The sequence below is a fragment of the Notothenia rossii genome (assembly GCF_949606895.1).
Source record: "Notothenia rossii genome assembly, chromosome: 5".
Lineage (NCBI taxonomy): Eukaryota > Metazoa > Chordata > Actinopteri > Perciformes > Nototheniidae > Notothenia > Notothenia rossii.
In genome coordinates, this window is record NC_136903.1 from 23,638,464 (window position 1) to 23,660,383 (window position 21,920).

Genomic DNA, 21,920 nt, shown 5'->3' on the forward strand with positions numbered 1-21,920 from the left:
GACTTTAGTTGTTAAACTTCTAATCTAACAAATCTGAACTGGGCAAACTATGTCTGCTGATAAAGATCATGTGATATAATCAAAAGCTTCAGAATAACTAGTAAAATGACCTTGTAGTGCATTTATTTCCGCCACTGCTGCTGTGGTTGAAAATTTAATCTGAACCTCAACAACAGAAACATGTAGGCCTACTATTTATTTATAAAGCACTACAAAAAATGTAGTTTGTGTAGTGAAATACATTTTCATTTAATGGGACGACAAACTTAAACATTACATCAATTCAACGATAGAACTTTAACTGTTTCTGGCTCCAGATACAGTATAAAACAGCTCACTGTCAGAAAAAGTAAACTTTCTCGATCTATGCATGAATCTCATGTTTTCATCCAAATGTTCTTTTTAAATGGACCTCGGAGGGTGTAAATTCTCTGAACTATGATTCCCAAATGCTTTATTTCCCTTGGCGCTCTTCCTAAGTATCACTTATGTTCCTCCTTACTAAATAAACAAAACAACTTCTCAAGCCATTATGCCTTGGCACTGACTCAGAGAGCAGAAATAGCTCAAACCCAAATTCCCATTTGGGATATACTGCCCAAGAAATACTTAAGTTCACATAATGGACGTCTTTTCATGCATATCTACTGGGACTCAGCTCCACCCATCTGTACATGCTGAAACACTCAGTCTGTCTCTTAAATCAGGATCTTAGAATCACTTAATTACTGGGCAAATGTGTACGTACATTCAAAAGGAATATTCACTTGTTATATGGAAGCCAATAAATAAAAATAATAATTTGTCAGCTTGTTAGAACATGCAGTGGAACATCTCAAATGAAATAAGATCTCCAGCGTTACTTCTTCTAAAACAATACTCCCACTTGAGGAGCACTTCTTTATTTTCATTGTGAAAAGGCTCTTGGCTTCGACTCAGCCAATGACCCTTTTGCCCTGTGTACTGTATCTCTGCCCTTTGACTGGGCCTGTCTGCATGGGGAGGAGGAGGAAATGGCTGTACTGACCACTATATAAACATTACATCAACCCTAAAGGCAGCTTGCCTGCAACTCTCTGATTCCCTTTCATTCCCAGTAGTCTGCGTTTGCTGCTGATAACAACACGGTTCCTTCCTCCATAATAACAGTCAAGACTCAAAAACAATCAAGAAATCACATTAAAAGATGTTGGGGTCAGGCATTAGCCTATTTAACCTTAGCGCATTATAATCAGATAAATTATTTTAAAAATTGAAAATATAAGAACAATTCTTTATTAATGGTCTTAATAGAAAGTGGATTCAAGAAAGTGGTGGAATTTCTTGCTACAAAAATTATGTTATTTGGCAAAACCAAAATATGTAGGTGTCTTGATGATTAGTACGGAGCCCTGCAGGGTTCATTGAGAGAAAAATAAATAAAACGTGGCCACGTTTTACTTTATCGTTCGCACGAGTTAATAAAGCGTGCGCACGAGTTAATAAAGCGTGCGCACGAGTTAATAAAGCGTGGCCTCGTTTTATTTAAATTGAGGGATTCCTGTCCGTGACTCACAGCATCTGCTGCCCACAGCTGTTTTATAGAAGGAAAACCAAACCTCCTTCACTTTATGAAATCTCTGCGGCACCAGTGGCCTGTACTATACGAAGCAGGATTTACACTATTCATTCATGAAGTATGACGCTGCGCTGTCAGCACGCGTCTCCATGTTTGTGATTGGTCAAATGTTGCTAACCCCGTCCCTTTCACGTGAACGCGCTCTCAGCCGGTCAGAAACCCTGGTTGATTTACTGAGTTGATAACCAGCTTCGTATGACCGCTTAGCGACATCGCGTTGGTTAGGGTTAGTTAAACCGGGTAAATCGAACAAATCCAGGGTCTGTTGAACTGGCTTCGTCGTACAGGGCACTGGAGGCAGTAACGTGTAACTCAGCAGAATCTGAGAAGAGCAGCACCAGCTGCAAAGAGCTGTGCCTTTTACTGTTTACTTCACTGCGTTTCCCTTCATTAGAACAGCTGAATAGAGATCGAGGCTGCTACTTTAACCACACACACCTATACACACATCGAACTACCAGATAATTCCCCCTCGTTTTATGAAGGAGATGTCACCGGGGCGTGTTCGGTGTATTTGTGTGTGTCCGACACCACCAGCATTTGTTTTCAAATTACCGCGAACAGTAATTTACACAAATCTGGTTCTCCATAGTTATATTTCTATTCCCAAGTGAAAGAAATTCGTTTAATCTTAATCTCGATGTGCTATAGTCCTACTGGAGTGCACCGGAACGAACGATACTATCATAAACAAATGCCCCCCCCTCTAGTCGCAAAGTCTAGTCGCAAATGACTTTGTTTTTGTTTTCTTTTATTCATTTGCAGCGTTTGAGTGTCAACATCTTGGGTCCTCAACTTGATTTTATTGTTGTGTGAAAGACATTTATTTCCATCATCCGTGGCGGTCCTGTGTTTTCTACACCTATAATCATTTACAATATTAAACCCCTGTAAATATTAAATATTTGTAATTTTTCTATATTCTAATTTCTTTACATGGGGAGATATTCACAATATTTCAAAGCAAATATGTTGTTTCTGTGTTTTCAGCTTTCCACTTTAAGCTTATACTTCAGCCGTCAACTCAAACATTAATTATGATTGGGAACATTTCGGAAGTCTAATAAATTGGCAACTTGTTTTCTATTTAAAGTGCGTTGCCTTAGTAGCTTATAAGAATCCCACCCATTGTTTCTGTTCTAACATAACTTCCTGTCACTTCCTGCACCCACCCAGAGACCCCTGATAAGAGATATGAGCAACATTAAGGACTTCTAAGTCAAGCAGGCTGTACTTCATATGTCCAGCTCATTAAAACCTGTTAAGGCCGGCGGGGGCTACGGGGCCTAACGAAACTGTGTCTCAGGGCTTCTTAACATTTAACAACCTATTCATGTGTCATACCCACTTAAAGGTAGGTAATTCACTTCAGAAACACTTGTTGTTATATTCCATGGAATGCTCTTAACATCTCGATAGCAATGAATACATTAAATGCTTTGACAATAAATACAAAACAAATATTTAATCTGTGGAAGCCGTGGTGCTGCAAAAAGCACGACCAATCATCTGAGCCGGCCCGGCTTAAATAACTGGATGGCCTACCTGCCTGTCAGCCTTCCATCTCGTGCACAAATGTATCTCGTGCCCTCATTGGTCCTGTGCGCGTTCGTGTGTGTTGCCGGAGGGGCTGTGTGAGGAAGTCTGAAGGAAGGGGCAGATTTTTTTCGGCTGCGTACTTTCAAATTCTAGCGCACTCGAGCTGGTTTCTCCATTCTTACCTACCCTATCTTTAACGGGAAGAAACTCAGCTAACTGACGATATGAAACATTTGTACCGAAACATAACACAAGACAAGACAAGCGTCTGAATTAGCACTAAGCGAAAGAGTGCTAACACACTTAGCACATAACTCACAGTAGAAATATTGTTTACTTCATCGGATCTGCACAAACAAGATATCATATGAAAGCGGCAGCAAAGGCGAAACCAGACATCACACAACTTAGCTTTACGGGACCAAAACGGCAAATAGGTCTTACCTGTTTTCTGATAAAAAGTTGTGTTCAATGGCATTAAAACGCATTAAAACGCATAAAAACGCTGCTGAAGGTTAATCTCTGTGTCACTTTGAAATGATTACTGATAATCCATCATAAAATGTATGTCAATAACCAGAGTTTTCATATAAAGTCTACGAGAGATACAACCCAGCTTCCGGTTTTTGGCATGCTGGCTGTGCATCCTCTCATTCACCAATGGTAATGTTTAGATGGATTTAGGAACGTCCCATCAGTTTTATTGGCTCTAACGGTTCAAAAGTGGTGTCAATCACCAAGATCGACTGATGGGTTCCAGAGGTATGGCAAATATGCCAAAATGACCCCAGAAGGGTCAAAATGTCCGTTTTTCTGCATCAATCTTGATACAGGGTACTTGTTATATGTTATAGTTTGGATTCTTAAAGCTTTCTGTCTACTATCCCATCAATCAAGGGTGGTTTTCACCAGGGGCGGACTGGGACTAAAAATCAGCCCGGGACTCTCGACCTGCCCTCTTCGGTACCGCTAGTAACTACCGCTAGTAACTACCGCTAGTAAATTATAAATGGGGGTGGGGGTGCTAGTGACTTATCTGATCAGCCCACAACGTCAGACCGACCCACTGCGGTACCGGCCCATCGGGACGTTTGGGGCGAATCCCGATGGGCCGGTACCGAAGTGAGCCAGTCACTGGTTTTCACTGTAGGTAATGGTTTATTTTTGGACGGAAGCTATAATTTAAAATGTTTTGCTATGTTCAATCCGAATTTACTTTAAAATAAAAACATCTACAGTATCTTGATTCTGACACGTCTACATCCGACTGGCAGGTGTATCATTGCTTGGAGAAAAAATATTATTAATTTACCCCTTTTAAAAGTGAACATATAGTCATTTGTTCTGAGAATGTCATTTTCGAGCCTGAGACCTGAAAAACAGGCTTGGGGCTCAACAGGTCAAATAAAGGAAGACAAGAATTGCACAACATAGACTAATAAATCAACAATTTTCTCACCTAAACAAGTATTTTTTCTTAAAGCGTGCCTTTGGGTTTGCTTTCAATTATCAAGATAAAGGTTTTACTGATCTTAAATTTCCCAAAATAATGTTCTCCAGTATAATAAACGTTTAAAAGTTTGTATTGTAGGTTACATTCAGTGTAGGAGGGTCCAAAATGTGTCATGAATATTGCTTCTAACTTTATCCCCCACTGACTATACAGATGTATTCACAAGGTCAGAAGAACCCATTAGCTTTGACCTCTCCTACACTAAAAACACTACCACTTAAAGGGCCAGTCAATTATAAAACATTTTCTCCTTTACCTATAGTGATAAGTACTTCTCTTTCAATAGTTTATACTGTATTTATGTAGAAAAATTACTCCTATAATCCCATATATTTAATAGCACAATGCATGTATTCAACTCTGGAATTGTTGTAATGATCTGGATATTTAGAACACATATTTATAACCAACTTAGAATAAAGTTTTATTCAGAATATGCTGGTAATAATACTACCCTATAAGCATTGACATCTATAGTGAGTAAGAAAAAACAAGTTGGTAGTGATCATTTAAATACACTTTTTATTGTTTGCTGTAATGGACCAACTGTGGATTTTTTTTTTCTGCATGCAAATGATCTTTTTAGAAGTCTGCGTTTTATATATTTGTATTCTGTATACAGTAGTATATAATATAGCATTTGAGAGTTATAGCTTTTATATGTGAACACGAATAGTGCAAAACTCCACAAGATGAATTAAATGTGTGTCCCTCTGTGGAATACAATAGGAATGTGAATCATAAAAAAAAATGACGGCTGTAACTGTGAGTGTGTTTGTCTCCAGGTACAGTATCAGCCTCCCACACTTCGGTCCTTTTGTTGCTATCGCAGGCCACATCAGTGGCTATGGAAATTAGTGACGTAGTATTTACTGTTCCCAGCACTGTGCAGAGTGTGGAGCTGCTCGCTGCAGATACCCATCTGAGTACAATGCACTTGCCAAAAGAGCTTCCTCTTGCTGCTGCTGAGATGTGCATGCATTCATACGAACCAACATCCACAGATGAGAAATAGAGGGCTGGGCCATTAAACTGATCATAGAAGTGTGATCAGTGTGTTGTTTGAAATGTGTTAAAGTGGAGTGTGGAGCGTGGGGTGTGATGTGTGCTCTGTGAGGATGATAGAGGAGATAAATCATTCTGTGGGATTTGTATTAGACTGGCTTTGTGCTTTATTAAAGGGTGTAATTACACCCTTTAAATTATCAAAGAAACTGTGGCTATATTATTTTCCCTTTTTGGATGTAGGCTTTAAAGAACAATGTATGCTGGGATAGGAACCTATGCCATGTGACCCTGGAGAACATGATCTGGTTCATTCGGAAACAGGAACGACTAGCTGTGTCAAATGTATTGGCGATCCATCCAATCGTTCTTGAGGAATTTAACAAAAAAAGTAAAAATTTCAACCACCTTTTGGCACTACAGAAAACAGTCAGGGAAAATCCAAATTAATTAGGTTGAAACCTCTGGGAACCATGAACATCTGTATAAAATGTCATGATAATGCATCCAACAGTTAAGATTTCTAAGTCTGAACCAACTTCTAAACAAACAGAATGCCATTGCCATTGTGGTGTACTGTTGATTGAACCCAGAGTAAAAAAAAGTCCCTTTAGTAAAATAACAGTAATAGTCTATAACACAGGTTTTAGTAACAGCAGCGCTTCCCTCTCCCCGCTGCTCGCACACACACACACATACACACACACACACACACACACACACACACACACACACACACACACACACACACACACACACACACACACACACACACACACACACACACACACACACACACACACACACACACACACACACACACACACACACACACACACACACACACACACACACACACACACACACACACACACACGATGATGCGATGATGCAACTCCTTTATCAGGAAAATACAAGTATCGTCTTGAGACTCAGTACCTGCGTATCTCTAGAACATCCCTAATCCATACATGTAAACTAAACACCTCTACATTGTAATTCCTAGAGCTTAGCTAACTGGGTGCATTTAGTCAAACTTGTTTTTTAGAACCAGACATTTATACAGCTGCCACAGACAGCTTGTTATTTGTTCACTTTGTACTAATGGGGCATTACAAATCTTACTTGAACATCTCCAGCACTCAATCTGTTCAATACATTGAAAGACAAGTTGAACAAGAAGAAATTGTACTTTTTTATCCCCACTGCAGACTTGCTCGGAGGCTTCTGGTAGAAAGATATAGCTATCTGCTGACAATAAGGCCTTTGAGGCCGAGAGTAGAGCCTGTGTCTCATTTACATGGATTGGGGAACTGTGACTCTTTGTAATTCATTTTGTACAGGCTGAGCTTCCAGTCGAAACCTTGGTTGATGGCAGCATGCTTGGGGATGTTAATTTAAAACTGGACTGTCTTGATACAGTCAGAGGAGGGATGGGAGTGGGCGGGGGGTGCAGCATTCCACAAAGGAGGACTTGACTTGTGACTTTTGCACTTTAGATCAATAATTGGATGCAAGTTTTCTTCAAAGCTTCATTGAGTAAAATACATTTTGGATAAAGATACTTGAAGTAATGAAGTCATCACACGTCACTCACATTTTATAGTAGTGTAAGGCATTAGAATAGCAGCTAGCCAGAAAGAAAGTGTTTCACAGTCCAAAGCCACAGACGGGCCAGTTCTTGTAAGTGTTAGAGAATGTCACATTTCCTTGTTCCAAGATGTCTGGACTGATAGCAACATCACTGTTCTCTCACTTCTGCATGCTGTCAGGGGTCCACAGACAGAGAACGAGGGAGAAACACTGCAGTATAACAATGCAGTGCATTGGAACAGAGAAAGGTTCCATAATCATGCAAAGTTTATTACCTTTCCTGGATCACTAATGTGTCAAGCTTTGACTTTGCACGCAATGTCTTTAGACTATGCCAACAAACAGTACATTTTTAGCATATTTGTAATCCTATATCAAACAGATTTTTACTACTGAAAGGATTGGTGTATTTAAGTACACATTTTGTTTATTGTATACATATATTTTCATTTAGTGAAAAAACACTTGTATATCTAACTGTGATGATTCCCATTGAGACATTGCTTTCATATAGAATACAATACTGAATAGTATTTAATATGTGGTTATATATCTGAAAAATTACTTCAACCAGTAACTAATTTAAACGTACTAGAAAAAATTGTGTTGTTGACACACAATTAATATCCTGAATTTAAGTTTCAATACATATAATATGCATTCAAATGTAGGCACTATACCCTTCGTCCTTCTGCCCCGGGGTTTTGAAAAATGTTACCTTGTAAAATAAATAAAAGTTTGTCGTTTTCTTCAGACATCTTCCTGTTATTCCAAAATATATTTTCCTAATTACAACTGAGTGAAAACTCCTGTGATCAATGGGGAATCGAACAAGTGATGGAAATTCTACTGTACAACACCACTGTGAAAGAAAACAATTCAGACTATTTCATATTTCAGGAAAGTAATACATGTGATGTATGCTGACTTATTTAGACCCAAAGACATATTTTTGTGTTTTAAAGTTAAATTATAGATGCTGGGACCTAGAAACAATTTTTATTTATTTTTTTGTCTCAGCATCATGTATACATCTGGACATGGTGAACAGAGTTGGCATAATGAGAAACAACTGACAGTCATCACGGTGTTGACAAGTATCAAAGTCCAACATTTACTTACAAGTTAAAAGTCTAAAATTCTATTTTAAGGGGAACTGAAATGTAAACCTAGATACAAAGTAAAAAAAACAGAGCACCTGACCAAAATCATTAACTTTAAACAGGTAGATAACGTGACGATTGTGACGTAGGGATAAGGGGATTATTAATGGTAGCTTGTTCAGTGTGGAAAATGTCAGCATGCAAAAATGTCCTTTCAGGGAAACAAAGTATTTCCCTTTTTTCTACAATAACTTCATTTGTTCTTTAAGCCACTACTGTATGTCCCCAAACCAAATGTCACATCTGATCAATTTTCAAGATTATATAATGACCTGTATGATGACCAAAATGCATTATACCGTTTTTTAAAGCAAAAATATGCTGTTGTCTCTAAATGGCTTAGCTATTACGTATATTTAGTAATTAAGTCATGATCTGCAACTCGTCTTCAAAGACTAGTTTCCATGACCGTAGATGGGCACAAAGGTACAACGCCCCACCACAACAGTCACTTCCTAATTTCTGTAAGTGCTCACGAACCCTCGGACCCAGAATAAAAATGTAAAGAACTATGAAGAAGTGAATGGAAAATAGCAGGGCAGTGAAAAGTAGGAGGAAAGGGAAAATTGATAAAGAAAAATAAAATAAAACAATATGTTTTTCTCCCACGGAACCTTAGGTTTTGTGTTACTCTTAATCATCCTCAACAACTGAAAGATGCTATCTCATAATGCCTCTCTGTTCAAATGTTAAATGTGTTTTTCCTGTGTAACTAGAAGCTAACTGACCATAATTATATATATTATCCTTGAGGGCTGATTCTAAGTGTCCAAAAGCTGTGATATGATCAGGCATGTAATCTTTAATTTCATCATAAGACTAGATGTTGGAATAGCAGCAGGATTTCTTTCTAAACAAGGAAGTCCTGTCTTCCGTATGTCTTAACTAAATTACTTCTGAGCCCAACTTTGACTTGTGATGTTTTACGGATTCTTTTTCTAATATTTATTAGCAATCCCTAAAAAATGGGTAGTTATAAGACACAGTAGAAATGTTCTTGATTGCTAAAGCACACAGTTAAAGCCATCTTGTGGAAGTGGAAAGTTCACATTTGAATGTGTACCCGTGTAGCCTTTGTTCATTTCTGCTTAGCGTGTGTGCTTTTCATGGAAGTTGATTAAGTCCACATCCCATTGCATCTTTACTTCCTCATTTAAACATAAACAATTATTTAGGCTTTCACTGTAAAACAGTAAATAACTACATTTAGGAAACAATAACACATTTTTTGTTTTGATACAGGGATCCTTATTAGATTTTTCGGGAACTTAAACTTCTCTTTTGCTTGATAAACAAGAACTGTTTCAATACTTTGAATAGGATCATACTCACATTTAAATCCCTACTGAAAGGGAACTACATATTAACGGTGTCAGTTTTTATTTTATTTAACTGAGAGTTAGATTTCATTGATTCCATTTCTTAATTATAAGGGCATAAATTATATAATGCATGTGTGTATTTAGATATAATTTGTTTCTGAAAGACAACCTCACAGTTTGTATATAAATGAATAAGCTTGATTGAATAATGTAAAGACATTAATAGCTATAACTAGTACATCGACTGCAGTGAAAGGAAAATAGGTGGATTGTCAGCGCCAATTGCTTTCTTATATGAAGCCCTCATAGTGAAGTTGTGTTAGGGTGTGGCAAATGTGTTGAACATCGTTAAGGGAAGCCATTAACATTGGTAAAAAATAGTAACCTCGAAGCATGGTTTATGCTGGTGTGTCACACATGTTGCATTTTATGCACATATATCCACCCTAACCTCCTCATTTAGAGGCTTTGCGGTGTAAACCTGCAGCACCACTTCCTCTTTAGAGAGAGGATAGGCAGACTGCACAGGCTCCAAGTATTTCTTCAGCAAAAAGTGCTTTGGTCTTTTTTCTAGTGAGGAAAGTAAAAATTGGTAATGCTCTAGAAAATCTTTCTTGAGTATTTTTAAAAGAGCTTGCACCATTCTACGCCCCAAATTGATGGTGGTGTCAATACTGATCTTATTTAGGGGATATTGGCTGCAATAGGATTGATAGTAAAGTGAAAGTTAGAGGTGGAAAGTAACAACATTGACATACTTGTACTTTACTTGAGCATTTCAATTTGAGGTTACGGTATGCTTCAACTCCACATCATTTTTTAGGCTAATATTGTACGTTTTACTCATTTGTGGTATGAAATGACATGAAAGCACTATGCCTAACCACCAATTATTAGAATGACCTTTTATATGAACTTTTATAGATGTAACAGATCTTGTAATTATTCAAATATTCATGAAGCCAAATTCAGTTTTCAAATTGAGATGGCACACCTTTCTGTTTGTAGTGGACTCCATCACAATGTACAGTAGTACCTATTAATTAACTGGTGAGTTAGTGTGAGATGCATGAGTGACATGGACAATGAGCTGCACCTCATTCCATTCTTGACCCCTTTGTGTTGGCCGCACACATCCTCACATGCCATTCTCGACCTCTCTCACCCTTTCTGTCCCTCTCACTCTCTCCAGAAAGACCAGTAGGACAAGGACAGGTGGGTCTGCTTAATGCCTCAAACGTACTGTTATGTAAGCTTTGTTCAAATGTGCTGACATGTGCAGTCCTGAATAAATAACTGACCAAAACAAAGACTCCCAATTCAAAGCATCTCATTAGAGCGCTCAAAATGCTGACAAAATAGTGCTGAAAAATGCATATATTTCCAGAAGTATCCAACATTGTAAGACATAATATATGCTCTTTGGTCCTTCTAATAAATAACCACTCCATTATTACAACTCTCCATGTGAAGGTCGATATGAATTACTTGCTGACATACATTTGAATCCAATTAAAACTCTCAAAGGACCATTCTTCTCCTTATAGTAAGCCATGACATAATATGCTTCTTAAGAAGAAATTGTTTTATTATTCCTGAACTTTTTTTTCCACAAACTGATGACTAGAGAATTAAATCTCCTCACAGCACAGTAGCTACCTGCGCAACAGGTGCAGTCTCACCTGTGTGATAAAAACTGACCTTCATCATGCAAACAAAGCTCCCCGTTGTCAAGAACAAAACAACACCACCTGGTTCAATTCTGAGCAAAATGTAAATGAATGAAAGCCTTCTTCTTACCTTGGGGAGAGCGCAAAAGAAAAACAGAATCCAAAGAAAGTCGCTGGAGGAGCGCAGCAGTGGCTTCATGATGCTGCAGCTTTGGGGGAAAAACTTTCAAGAAACTTTTCTAGAAGTTTAGGGCTTTCATGTCCAAACTGTCTGTATCGCTTGAAAAAACTCTCTCCGTCAAACTATCGCTACATCAGGAGAATAAAAATTCAGAAGAAGGAACTTTCTCTTCTCGCTGTTAACGGGGAGGAGCGGCGGCCAGTGCGCGTCACTCCGGGAAGTTTTGGTGAAGTGTGCCACTGTATCTCCGCCGATGTGTCACAGCTCCCACTGCCCGAGCTGAAGGGCTGCTCGGTCATGCAGAGATGAGAAAGAGTCACCCCGCATTCTTGCCATTTTTGGCCAGGCAGGGTGGAGGAATGCATCCGAGGGTTCCCTTGTATTAATGCCACACAAAGCAGAGCTGCCAAGACAAATGTTTTTTTGGAAACTTTCTTTAGTTGCAAACAAGTGTGGCCACTGACTTTACATAAGCAGGGGCGTAGCAAGGCAGCATGGTAAACAGACCTCGAGCTTTGCTATTCACAATCAAGATAAACATCTGTAAATCTATAGGGGGATATTCGCTGAGCATAACAAAACATTTGAAGGTTAGGAAAATTGTTATTTGTTTATCAAATGTTTGAATAAAAGGAAATGATTGTCACATATTTCAAGAAAACAAGGTGGTGTCTAATGGGAGTTATTAACAATGTAAACCCCAAATATATTACATTTAAAAGGATAAAGCGACCGGCAACCAGAGCAAGTGTTGCATTTTTGCTTGATAAACTTTCTGAAATTTGAAATGTGTCTGACTGCATCTTAAAAGTTACCGTTTATGTTCTTAATTGGTTAGCTAACTTTATCCACTGCAAGCTACTATCCAAACTACTACTTAGTTTTGCTAAAATAAATGTAGCCTATACTTTTCAAAAGAATAATACGCAATGAGTAATTGATCACAGTTTTAAAGTTACTTCCCGACACTCTTTTTTACTTTTACGATTAAAGTAAATGAACTTTCAGGAAACTGTCAACTTTTAATCAGAAATGATAAGTGATAACACTTGTTTCCAAAGCCTTTATATTTAGCAGTTAATAAAAACAGCAGCCTTATGACAAGTCTTTCACAACTATACTTTAATTTAGTTGCTCATCTGTAATTGTCATGTTTCTAAACTTCCTCTATATTTAATAAGTTATTAAATAAATTATGGAAGTGTGCATAATACAGGCTAGTCATGCAAAGTTTATTTATAGAGCGTTTTTTTATCAGTTTTGTAACAGAGCGTTGTACAGGAAACAGACAGCTCTTGTGCATGGCTAGTCATGTAAAAACAGCAGACAATCCACCTTGTGACACTATGTAGATAAAAAAGTATACATTTAAAGAAATATGACTAAACATTTATATCTGAAAAACAAAACTTGGATCGAGTATACGTAACTAATTAAAAGTATAGGACTGTTATTATTATGTTTCCTTCATCTCCAGTGTTTAAATCATGTTCAAAGCTTTACATTTTCAACCTTGGTTCAGAAAACCAATTATTATTATACAAGTATTTATGATTCACCATTACACATGAATTGAAAAATAAATACTGTATGGAGGACCTGGGAATCAAACCAACCTTGTGATTAGAAGCCAACCAGACCTGCATCAGCTTTCAGTCCATTAAATGGCCCATATCAGTTCATTCCCCTCTGGTGTTTCAGATCGAGCAAACTTGCTCCTAACAAAGGCCCCATAGAGAACCGCAGTGGCGCGTCGTAAAACCCGGAAGTAAACTTCTTCCGGTTCCTTCGCGAAAAACCAATGCAAATTCTCCATAGGATTTTGGAAAATAGCTCGAAATAAGGTCTGTGTTTGACACACATTTAAGAGAGGGATCACGTTTTGTTCAGCCGGATCATCTCCACATGTCAACCCTACTTTTATAATTTTTGAATCATAAATCTAGTCGCCAAGAGCGAAATGATAACGTTATGCTATAAACGAACTACAAGCCAGTACAGCAGCAGGGTCGCACGACTTCAACGTCACGCCAACTTAAGATCGTTTCAACTGACTTGCACTGAAACTGCACTTTGAACACTTTAAATATATTAACATTTTAAACTGTATACCCAGGTTATCTAGGCCCGTTTTGTTTAATGTATACCACGTTTATCTAGGCCCTTTTTGTTTTGTTTTATGTATACATGTCACACTGTGGGAAACGATATTTCGATATTTCTGGATGTATAACACATGTAGAATCTTTGACAATAAAGCTGAATTTGACTTTCGCGTGCTTGCATATTTTAACAAAGCTTTTCATTTTAGCCACACTGAATTTAACTAGAAGTCATGGCTGTGTCAATTACCAGTCTGATATCGTTTTACAAAGATGACAAGAAGAGTGTAGATAGAGGAGAGAACCACTACAAGTCAGGACACGTTACAGTGCAGCCTAGATGAAGGTGTGCTTACCGGTGTTGTCAGGGCTAGCATGAGGGACAAGGTTTATAGTGTCGGTGAGTAGTGATAGCAAGAGTACCGTTAACCTAGAGTTAATTTATTCACATTAATTCCCATCAACAAATCAATTGTATGTGTCACATGAAATCTTTATTAGGCAAGGCAAGTTTATTTATATAGCACTTTTCAACACAAGGCAATTCAAAGTGCTTTACAAAAAATGAAAGACATTAAGAAAATGGCATTTAAAATCAGTCATTAAAAAGAAAAGCTAATAAAATAAACATTAAAAGAAAAAATACATGGATAAAGGTTACAGTGCAGTCTAAGATATGAATAGTTCAATTAAAAGCAGCGACAAAAAGAAAAGTCTTCAGCCTGGATTTAAAAGTAGTAAGAGTTGCAGCGGACCTGCAGGTTTCTGGGAGTTTGTTTCAGATATTTGGAGCATAATAACTGTACGCTGCTTTACCATGTTTAGTTCTGACTCCGGGGACAGAAAGCTGACCAGTCCCTGAAGACCTGAGAGATCTAGATGGTTCATAATTTAGCAGGAGGTCAGAAATGCATTTTGGTCCTAAACCATTCAGTGCCTTATAAACACTAGCAGTATTTTGAAATCTATTATTTGACAAACAGGAAGCCAGTGTAAAGACTTCAGAACAGGAGTGATGTGATCCTCTTTCTTAGTGTCAGTGAGGACTCGAGCAGCGGTGTTCTGAATCAGCTGCAGCTTTCTAATAGATTTTTTAGTGAGACCTGTGAAGACACCATTGCAGTAGTCCAGTCTACTGAAGATAAAAGCATGGACACGTTTTTCCAAATCCTGCTGTGACATCAGTCTTTTAATCCTAGATATGTTCTTTAGGTGATAGTAAGCTGATTTAGTAACTGTTTTAATGTGACTGTTGAAACCAATAACTAATTTAACCCGCTGACAAGAGAGCCCACCTCCGAAGATCGTGACTGGCTGAGGGACAGACTCGGGGGCAGGTTCTCAGGAATTGTTTGGCTTCTCTCCCCCGAGCCAGAAGAGGAACACTACAGCTTGGAAACACTTACTGTTCCTGAAATCATCAAATCTGTTGGGCATCAGGGACCTGAGGCAATTGTGGCAAGCATGGCATTGTCTGAAGAGCAACAGAGGGCAATTCAGGTGGCTACCACTGGTCAGCGAACCAACCCAAACTGGCATTTGTTCAGGAAAGGAAGGTTGACTGCCAGCAACTTTGGAGCTGTCCTGAGGTCAAAGTGTGTGACTGCTTCCTTTATTGCCAGGGTGCTAGGGCAACAACAGGCCCTTGATGGTATTTTGTCTGTACAGTGGGGGACTATGAATGAATGTGAGGGCGTCAGGGCATTCACCACTGCAACTCAGATGCAGGTCCATGAGTCAGATTTGTGGCTCTCCCTATCAGGATTGTTGGGGGCATCTCCAGATGGTCTGGTAGGGTCTTCTGCTGTGCTGGAGGTAAAGTGTCCCTGCGGAGCCAGGGAAATGACAATTAGTGAAGCATTGCAAATCAAGGGCTTCTGTGTCAGTAAGGAAGGAGAAACATTCAGCCTGCGTGAGGAACATCCTCACTGGCACCAAGTGCAAGGTCAGCTTCACCTCACTGCAAGGAAGAAGAAATAAAAAAATTGTGAATTGTTTTTAATTTACATTTACTCGCCTTTGCAATGTTGTGGTTGTTTCCTGTCAGCTCGTCTGTTGGGAAGATATAAAATATTAGTTTCATGGAAGTCACACCGTCACATATACTGTAAGAGCATTAAGATCAATCAATCAATCAATCAATGTTTATTTATATAGCCCAATATCACAAATGTTACATTTGTCTCAGTGGACTTCACAGTTTGTACAGAATATCAGTATGACAATACGACACCCTCTGTCCTTAGACCCTCACATCGTACAAGGAAAAACTTCCAGAGAAAACCCCACAGTTTAAAGGGAAAAATGGGAGAAACCTCAGGGAGAGCAACAGAGGAGGGATCCCTCTCCCAGGACGGACAGACGTGCAATAGATGCCGTGTGTAAATTGAAAAGATAATACATTTGCAACATAGGTAGTCCAAATGTTTTGAAATGCATGTGTGTATAATAAGAAGATGAATCCACGAGGATATCCATCCAGGACTTATGATCCAGGACCGCAGCCACGACTCAAGATCCAGGACTCGCAATCCATGACACAGGACCGCAGGATCATCCATGACTCCGGATCCCGGCGTATATAGACACCAAAAAGAAAGAAATTTGGGGAAGCTGGGTTAATCGGAACATGAGAGTACACAGGTATAGACAGAGAGAAGGAAGAAGTAAGATGTCCCCCGACAAACTAAGCCTATATCAGCAAAACTAGGGGCTGAATGTAATCAGCCCTAACTATAAGCTTTATCAAAAAGGAAGGTCTTAAGCGCACTCTTAAAAACGGATAGGGTGTCTGCCGTCCGAACACAAACTGGAAGCTGATTCCACAAAAGTGGAGCTTGATAAGAAAAGGCTCTGGCTCCCATTGTACTTTTAGAGACTCTAGGAACAACCAACAACCCTGCATTCTTGGAACGCAATGCCCTAGTAGGACAATAGGGTATAATGAGTTCTTTAAGGTAAAATGGCGCCTGCCCATTAAGGGCTTTGTAGGCGAGAAGAAGAATTTTAAATTCTATCCTGTGTTCTATAGGGAGCCAGTGTAAGGCAGCCAGAACAGGAGTAATGTGGTCCCTTTTCCTAACTCTGGTTAGTACACGAGCTGCAGCATTTTGAATCAGCTGAAGCGACTTGACTGACTTCTTGGTACACCCTGATAATAAGGAGTTACAATAATCCAGCCTTGAAGTAACAAATGCATGGACTAGTTTCTCTGCATCGTTTTGAGGCAAGATATGCCTGATTTTTGCAATGTTACGTAGATGGAAGTAGGCGGTCCTTGAAATGGATTTTATGTGGGTGTTAAAGGATAAATCCTGATCAAATATAACACCAAGATTCCTTACAGTCTCACTGGAGGCCAAATTAATGCCATCCATAGTTAATATATCTTTAGATAATTTGTTTCGTAGATTCTTCGGGCCAAGTACAATAACTTCAGTTTTGGTCGTGTTTAACATCAAAAAATTTAAGGTCATCCACGTTTTTAAGTCCTTGAGGCAGTCTTGAATTTTATTTAGATGATTAATTTCATCAGGCTTGATTGATAAATATAGTTGAGTATCATCCGCATAACAATGAAAGTTTACAGAATGATTCCTTATAATATTGCCTAACGGAAGCATATATAGGGTGAACAAAATAGGTCCAAGCACTGAGCCCTGTGGCACTCCATGGCTAACTTTGGTTTGCATGGAAGATTCCTCGTTGACACGTACAAACTGAGAGCGTTCAGATAGATAAGACCTAAACCAGCCTAAAGCAGTTCCCTGTATGCCAACTAAGTGCTCTAGTCTTTGCAATAGGATATCATGGTCGATAGTATCAAATGCAGCACTAAGATCGAGCAAGACAAGAATAGAGACAAGTCCCTTGTCAGAGGCTATTAGAATGTCATTTGTGACTTTAACCAGAGCTGTCTCTGTGCTATGTTGTGTTCTAAAGCCAGATTGAAAATCTTCAAATAAATCATAGTTTCTTAAGTAATCACACAGCTGTTTTGCGACTGCTTTCTCAAGAATTTTTGAGAGGAACGGAAGATTAGAAATAGGTCTATAGTTGGCTAAAACCTCTGGATCGAGGTTGTGCTTTTTAAGAAGCGGTTTTATCACTGCTACTTTGAATGATTTTGGAACATAGCCTGATAATAAAGACATATTCATAATATTTAATAAAGAAGTGCTAATTAATGGAAAAACTTCTTTTAACAGCTTAGTTGGAATCGGGTCTAAGATACACGTTGATGGTTTAGAAGAGAGAATCATTGAATTTAATTGTTCAAGGTTTATGGCTGAAAAGCATTCTAGTTTACTATCTAGTGTAATATTATTAGAACTTACGTTTCCGGGAGCTGTTGATAACACTATACTGGTCAAAGGCAAGAGGTCATTGATTTTGTTTCTAAGAGTAACAATTTTATCGTTAAAAAAGCACATAAAATCATTACTACTGAGTGCTATGGGAATAGAAGGCTCAGTCGAGCTGTGGCTCTCTGTCAGCCTGGCTACAGTGCTGAAAAGAAATCTTGCATTATTCTTATTCTCATCTATTAATGAAGAGTAGTATGCTGCTCTCGCTTTACGCAGTGCTTTCTTATATTCATTGAGAGTAATATGCCAAATTAAACGAGATTCTTCAAGTTTAGTGGAACGCCATATCCTTTCAAGTTGTCTCGACTTTTGCTTTATTTTGCGGGTTTCGGCATTATGCCATGGAGCTAATCTATGTTGTTTTATTTTCTTCTTTTTCAAAGGAGCAACAGAGTCTAATTTTATTCGCAGCGCATCTGTAGCACTATCAACAACATGATCAATTTGGGGTGGTGTACATTTTGTATAAGTTTCCTCCCCTACATGCAGACATGCTATCGAGTTAAGTATTGGTGGAATCTCTTCCTTAAATTTGGCTATAGCACTAACAGATAGGTTTCTGCTGCAGGAGCTTTTGGCTAATGCTTTGTAGTCTAGTAACAGTACTTCAAAAGTTACTAAGAAATGGTCGGATAAAGCAGGATTATGCGGTTCGACTAATAGTTGCTCAATTTCAATACCATAAGTCAGAACAAGGTCAAGAGTGTGATTATAGCAGTGGGTTGGTTTATTTACACTCTGACAGAAACCAACAGAATCTAATATAGAGTTAAATGCAACAGTAAGGCTATTTTTATCATCGTCAACATGAATATTAAAGTCACCTACGATAATTACTTTATCTGTTTTAAGAACCAAAGCTGATAAAAACTCAGAGAATTCTGATAAGAATTCTGAATAAGGACCTGGTGCACGGTACACTGTAACAAATAAGATTGGCTGCAAAGTTTTCCAGGTCGGATGCGTAAGACTGAAAATGAGGCTTTCAAAGGAGGTATAATTTAATTTTTGTTTAGTATTGATAAGTAAACTTGAGTCAAAGATTGCTGCAACTCCACCTCCTCGGCCCGTGCCTCGGGCAATATGAGTATTGATATGGCTGGGTGGAGTGGCCTCATTTATGCTGACATATTCTTCATGTCTCAACCAAGTTTCAGTGAGACAGCATATATCAATATTATAATCTGATATTAAATCATTTACCAGTATTGCTTTAGATGCTAGAGATCTTATGTTTAAGAGACCACATTTAATCTTCCTGTTTTGTTGCACTGTAGTAGTTGTTACATTTACTCTTATTAGGTTATTATGTATGACACCTCTATTAGGTTTTACCTTAAATTGTCCTTGGGCAGACACACACACCGTTAATATTGGGTATTTTATTGGGGTCGGGATTCCTATGGATGACTGCCTAGGAGAGAGCGCAGAGAAGCGTGTAAGACTGCGACTCTGCCTCCTGGTCTCAACTCCAGTTTGTCATGGATTAAGTCCACAGAGCCCTGAAATGTTTGCCGAAATGAGATTTGCACCTTCCAAAGTAGGATGAATGCCGTCTCTCTTAATCAGACCAGGTTTTCCCCAGAAGGCTGTCCAATTATTCACGAAGCCCACATTGTTTGCTGGGCACCACCAAGACAACCAGCGCTGAAATGATGACATGCGGCTATACATGTCATCATTGATCAGATTGGGGAGGGGACCAGAGAAGATGACAGTACACAGGCTAAAACAAAACATCTAAAGATATAACCTTGCACTTTGATAAGTCTCATGAACATTTTCACTATTTTGACATTTTTATAGATGAAAATTGAACTAAATAAATAAATGGTAGATTAATCCATATTGAAAATAGGTGTCAGCTGCTACACTAATTATAATAGTTATATTTCTTAATTAATTAAGATCAGATATTACTGTATTGATCCCAATTTGGGAAATGTTTGTGTTGCAGCAGCATAACAAGAAAAACAAAATATAAGTTATTATATATACAAAAGTATGTGAGGGATGGAATATTAAATTGAATATAAATGTAAAATGTACATGTGATTTTACGTCCAAGAGAAGCTATGGAGCAGAGTTCTCTGCCAGCCAGAGGTGATTTATTATTAGTTCAATATGTCAAACTGATTTCCCTGACTACAATCTTTAGTTACATGGTGAAACGATATGCTGCTTGTACTAATTAGACTTATCATATAAGCCACACAGGTTTGAATAGGATGTATTCATTATCTTTACTTATGTTGCGGTCTTTTCAGCAGCGCCATCTCTAAAACGGCGATACAGTCACTACCCATTATTTACATTTCACCGTGACATGGACAAAAATGTAACGTCAGCTTACCTCATGGCACGAATCCACTCTCCTTTGGAAAACATTGGCCGGGAAACGAAAGAACAAGCACGTTTCATGTGAAGACCTGTGGCTGCAACCCGGAGCAAAGCAACAAACCATTGCGTAGCTAACTAGTAGCGCTAGCTTTAGCTAACGTTAGCTAACGAAACGAACTGCCGAGTAAAATTGGAAAACACTGGTAATTAATTATTCTATAATTTGTAAAACTACGGTGTTAAAAACGACAATTTCAAAAATACAGATTCTAATGGTCAGATATAGATATACAGATACTAAAGATAGGCAGGTACTTGCTTTCAAGCAGAACACAGGGGAAAACAAACTTAGCGGGAGTGTTTACGTGTTCGGCGTAATGACTTACAACGGCCTCAACAATTTCTGTAGTCCTATTCAGCCACTCGGTAACAACCATCGTTTTTCAGACACGTAAACTCTTCAAAGATCCCCAGTGGGGTCACTGCTGATGTATTTAATGTCGTAGAACAAAACGTGATTTATCTCTTAAATTTGTGTCAACCACAGACCTTATTTCGAGCTATTTTCCAAAACCCTATGGAAAAAATGCATTGCTTTTTGAGGAAGGAACCGGAAGTGCTAAAAATGCTAACTTATTTCCGGGTTTTACGACGCGTCACTGCGGTTCTCTATTTAATGGCCTGATAACAGTGGAAACAGGTGCTCCTGTTCACATGTTGTGTCCTTGGAAATTGAACCCCAAATTGGTGTTGCATTGTGTACAAATTTACAAGAAGGTCTTGCTGTACGAAAACTTGAATCAAGCCATATTTTATCAAAAACTTTTAGACCTACCAAGCAGTGGCGTAGCCACCATAGGGCCAGGGTGGTCCCAGGCCCACCCAGTTTACTAATTGGCCCACCCTGAGAAAGCTTCGGTGTCATTTAAAAAAATACGTATATATATATGTTTTTATTATTATTATAACAAAATGTATTCACCCATTGAGAATATCCAAGAATTCAAAGTGAAATTCAAGTGAACAAATACAGAGTTTAATTAATGTTGTATGTGTTTTGTCCTCTGAACCGAACTAATTTACAGTAAAATCTGATTGTTGGTTCTGGCGCGCGCCATAATAACATGAGAGAGGCAGAGAGCTGCCTGCAAAATAAATGATGGCTCAAAGTTCACTAATGAACTTTGTTGTTTTTTTTAAACCAGACTCCAAGAAGAACCCCCACTGCCCTCATCTAGCAGCGATCTATAGCCTACGATCATTTTCTGATAACGATGAAATAGCCCCGCCTCCCTCTCCCCACATCTCCCTCTCCCCACTTCTCCTGCTGCTGGGCTGTCAGAAGAAAAATAAATGTTAACGGAAACTCTGCCGCACGGTTCCCTCGTCCCTTGGAAGAAGGGGAGAGGTGGGTGTTTTTCTTCTGGACAGTCCGGAGAGATACAGTATACACAGGGTTGGGTTGTAACGGAATACATGTAACGGGGTTACGTAATCAGAATACAAA

General features: G+C 38.7%; 1 protein-coding gene and 1 long non-coding RNA gene across 2 annotated transcripts in view; both read right to left on the minus strand.

Annotated features, from left to right (window-relative positions):
* Positions 1-11,766, minus strand: part of LOC307039926 (receptor-type tyrosine-protein phosphatase beta) — a 35,281-nt gene extending 23,515 nt beyond the window's left edge. The window contains exon 1 of the mRNA XM_079682377.1: positions 11,554-11,766. Coding sequence (XP_079538503.1) covers positions 11,554-11,622 — 69 coding nt within the window. The 5' untranslated portion in view covers positions 11,623-11,766. The remainder of the gene's footprint in view (positions 1-11,553) is intronic.
* A 2,412-nt stretch (positions 11,767-14,178) lies between these two features.
* On the minus strand, positions 14,179-21,024 carry LOC307040436. Its single transcript, XR_013808489.1, has 2 exons — positions 15,724-21,024; positions 14,179-15,532 (listed from the first exon to the last, which is right to left on the minus strand). It is a non-coding gene; the product is annotated as an uncharacterized lncRNA (long non-coding RNA).
* Between the last annotated feature and the right edge of the window lie 896 nt (positions 21,025-21,920).